This window comes from Dipodomys ordii, unplaced genomic scaffold (assembly GCF_000151885.1).
Source record: "Dipodomys ordii isolate 6190 unplaced genomic scaffold, Dord_2.0 Scaffold16, whole genome shotgun sequence".
Lineage (NCBI taxonomy): Eukaryota > Metazoa > Chordata > Mammalia > Rodentia > Heteromyidae > Dipodomys > Dipodomys ordii.
Window position 1 is genome coordinate 18,690,099 of NW_012267232.1, and position 3,891 is coordinate 18,693,989.

At 40.7% G+C, this 3,891-nt stretch overlaps 1 protein-coding gene across 1 annotated transcript in view; it reads left to right on the top strand.

The window, feature by feature from the left end:
• The window catches only part of Ppp2r3c (protein phosphatase 2, regulatory subunit B'', gamma), a 20,144-nt gene that overhangs the window by 4,346 nt on the left and 11,907 nt on the right, over positions 1-3,891 (top strand). Inside the window, exon 4 of the mRNA XM_013012240.1 lies at positions 2,533-2,665. Coding sequence (XP_012867694.1) covers positions 2,533-2,665 — 133 coding nt within the window. The remainder of the gene's footprint in view (positions 1-2,532; positions 2,666-3,891) is intronic.

A 3,891-nucleotide genomic window follows, 5' to 3' on the forward strand; every position in this document is an offset into this window, starting at 1 on the left:
CTGGGCGCTGTCCCTCAGCTCTTCAGCTCAAGGCTAGCGCTCTACCACTTGAGCCACAGCACCACTTCCAGCTTTTTTCTTTTTGCTTATGTGGTGCTGAGGAATCAAACCCAGGGCCTCATGCATGCAAGGCAAGCACTCTACCACTGAGCTACCTTCCCAGCCCTGCCCTGCCCTTCCCTTTTTTAAAGAAAACTACTGTAACTTGTGTAGTATAGAGTATCTGACCCTTTGCTAGTTTTCTCTTTCATCCTCCTTCATTCATAAACTGTAATGTGGCCATTTGTTGTTGTTGATCGTGGGCCCTGAACTCTGGGCCTGGCCACTATCCCTCAGCTCTTCAGCTCAATGCTAGCGCTCTACCACAGGAGCCATAGCACTACTTTGACCTTTTTCTGCTTATGTGGGGCTGAGGAGTTGAACCCAGGGCCTCATGCATGCAAGGCAAGCACTCTACCACTGAGCCACCTTCCCAACCTCACATCCCCACACACACACTTTTTTTAAGCCTCCTCATATGCCTGTATTCTTTCTTGGTGCTTCTGTAAGAATCCCATTCTTACCATATAATGCCCACTACCAAATAGAAGACTTAAAATATATAAGCATCTCATTACAAAAGGTATATGGTACCTTGTGCAATTTGATGTAGAGTTAGTTCAGATTTCTGTAAATGGAATCTCCTTTCACTTATGCTATGAATCTTCCTGGGACAAGTATAATTGTTTCAGACCAACTTGACAATAAAAAGGCTCTTGAGGAAGGGAAGATGATAGAAAGGGGGCATGACTGATAAAGGTGCATTGTACACAGAAGCAAATATGTGAAGTTGAAACCCCACTGTTTAACAATTTTAAGATAAGAGGAAGCTGAGGTGGCTAGAGCACAAAAGTTAAAGTGGCAGGAGATCAAGTCAGAGAGGTATGTGGGGACTACACAGAGAGCCTTTTTAAGCCATAGTAAGGAGTTAGGATTGGGGCTGGGAGTATGGTTTAGTGGTAGAGTGCTTGATAAGTATGCATGAAGTCCTGAGTTCAGTTCCTCAGTACCACATACAGTGCTGGAAATGGCACTGTGGCTCAAGTGGTAGAGTGCTAGCCTTGAGCAAAAGAAGCTCAGGTACAGTGCACAGGCCCTGAGTTCAAGCCCCAAGGACTGGCAATAAAACAAAAAACAAAACACCACACACACACACACACACACACACAAAACATAGCTTTGCAAAGATTTATTCCATTAAAAGCAATATATTACATGCTAATACAACCTACCTAGCATTTCTAGCTCATAGCAATCTCTCAACATCTGCCATGCTGAGTGTGACAGATATCCCCACATTTCCCTCAAACTTGAACCATCAGCTCACTGCAGTGCTTCCCAGGCACCTAAGTGCATAATTTGGGAACTGTAGAAATTGTCTTTGTATCAGTGACGAGAATATGGCCTCTGTTGAGGAGGTAAGAAGTATGCCATTGTCTATCACAATTATTTATACATGTGTCTATGTTTTAACCTAGGAATTCCACTTATAAGAAGTGTATGCTACAGTCTTCCACAGTAGGTTTGAATGAAAAATTAGTTTATCTCCTTATGATATTTTTAGTGTAACAAAATATTAGAAGCAACTGAAATGTCAGAGACCTAGTAAAATAAATTTTGGTATGTTTATACAACAAAATTAACAGTTTTGTAAAGTAGTAGCTCTTAAATATGCCTCTGTGGAATGACTATAAAGAATATTGTTAAATGACAAAAGCAGTTTTTGTAGTATGGTGCTATATCTTGTATTTAAAGAACATGAGAAATATACAAAAATATGTATTGGTTGTATGTGCATTGGTTGTATGTAGAAAGCCATACAGAAGTTGAAATATAAACTTCCAGCTACTTGGGAGGTTTGAGGGAAGGGGATCTTTTGAGCTCAGATTTTCAAGGACCACCTAGGCAATATAATGAGACCTAGTCTCAAAATAGGGGAAAAAATTTAACTTTGGGGAGAGAAAATAGGGAAGAGAAAACTCTTTTTGGAGATAAGTTCTCATCGTGTAGCACAGGCTGGCCTCTCAACTGCTGAGATTATAGGCATGTAGACCATACCCAACTAATAAAATTTGGGGGCTTGTTGTTTGAAGCAATGTCTGGCCTCAAATTTGTTATGTATCCCAAATTGACTTTGAATTCCTCCTCTTCCTTCAGCCAGAAAACAGGCAAGCAGTACCAAACCCAACATAGCTGATATATTTTTTATGCTGAATAGTTTTTAGAACTGAAAGTATATCCCAGTATCTAAGAATCAAGACTGAAGAGAGCAAATAGTCTTTATATTCAATGTATGTTATATAAAAATTGAACTATGAAACAAGTACAGGGAGAGGGGGATAGGGGAAATGATAGAAGGGGTGATATTCTTCAGGGTGTATTATACTCATAACTTGATTTTGGAATTGAAACCTCTTTGTATAACTATTATCAATGATAAAAATCAAGATTGGACATGTAGCAATGTAAACTTTTATTTTCTTTTGTTTTTAGGATTTAGAAAACTACATTTTGGAACTTATTCCTACTTTGCCACAACTAGATGGGCTGGAAAAATCCTTTTATTCTTTTTATGTTTGTACAGCAGTTAGGAAGTTCTTCTTCTTTTTGGATCCTCTAAGAACAGGTAAAAGAAAAACTCACTTTAGATATGAGAATATTATATCTGAACCGCAGTACTACAGAAGTCTTGAAAAATGGCGCAAATCTTTATTTATTTATTTTATTTTTGTCGGTCATGGGGCTTCAGTTCTGAGCCTGGGCTCTGTCCCTGAGTTTTTCAACGCAAAGCAAGTGTTCTAACATTTGAGCCACAGTGCTACTGCCAGTTTTCTGGTGGATAATTGGAGACAATAATCTCATGGACTGGGGGCTGGGGATGTGGCTCAGTGGTAGAGCGCTTGCCTTGCATGCCTGAGGCCCTGTGTTCGATTCCTCAGCACCACATAAGCAAAAAGAAAAAAGCCAGAAGTGGTGCTGTGGCTCAAGTGGTAGAGCGCTAGCCTTGAGCTGAAGAGCTGAGGGACAGTGCCCAGGCCCAGAGTTCAGGCCCCACGACCGGATCCAAAAATAAATAAATAAATAAAATAAAAAATAATCTCATGGACTTTCGTGCTGAGGCTGGCTTTGAACCTTGAACCTCAGATCTCAGTTCCTGAGTAGCTAGGATTATAGGCACCCAGCGCATATCTTTAAAAACAGAGAAGTGTAAGAAAAGAAGAAAGCAGTAAAGGTTTGGTTATGTTTATATAGATTTTTCAAAGAAGTGGCACTATAGCTCACATGGTAGAATGCGTGCCTTGAGCTGAAGAGCTCAGGGACAGTGCCCAAGCCAAGGTCAAACTCATGACTGACAAAAAAAAAAAAAAAAAAAACAACTGTGTAACAGTGGGGTTGTACCTAATCTTTTCTTCCTTCTCTAAGAGAAGTACAAAATGAGTAATCATTGTGGCTCCTTCCACTTCTAACAAACACTTACTCTGGTATAATTTGTTGTTGCTGATATGTGACATTCAGAACTAATTTTTTTTTTTTTTTTGTCAGTCATAGGCTTAAACTCTAGGTCTGGGTGCTGTACCTGAGCTCTTCAGCTCAAGGGTAGCGTAGTGCTCTACTACTTGAGCCATAGTGCCACTTCCGGCCCTTTCTGTTTATGTGGTGCCGAGGGATCAAACCCAGGGTGTCATGCATGCAATGCAAGCACTCTACCACTGAACCACCTTCCTAGCCCCGGTGCAGAATTAATTCTTTTTTTTTTTTTTTTGTCCGGTCGTGGGGCCTGAACTCTGGGCCTAGGCACTGTCCCTCAGCTCTTCAGCTCAAGGCTAGCACTCTACCACTTGAGCCACAGGG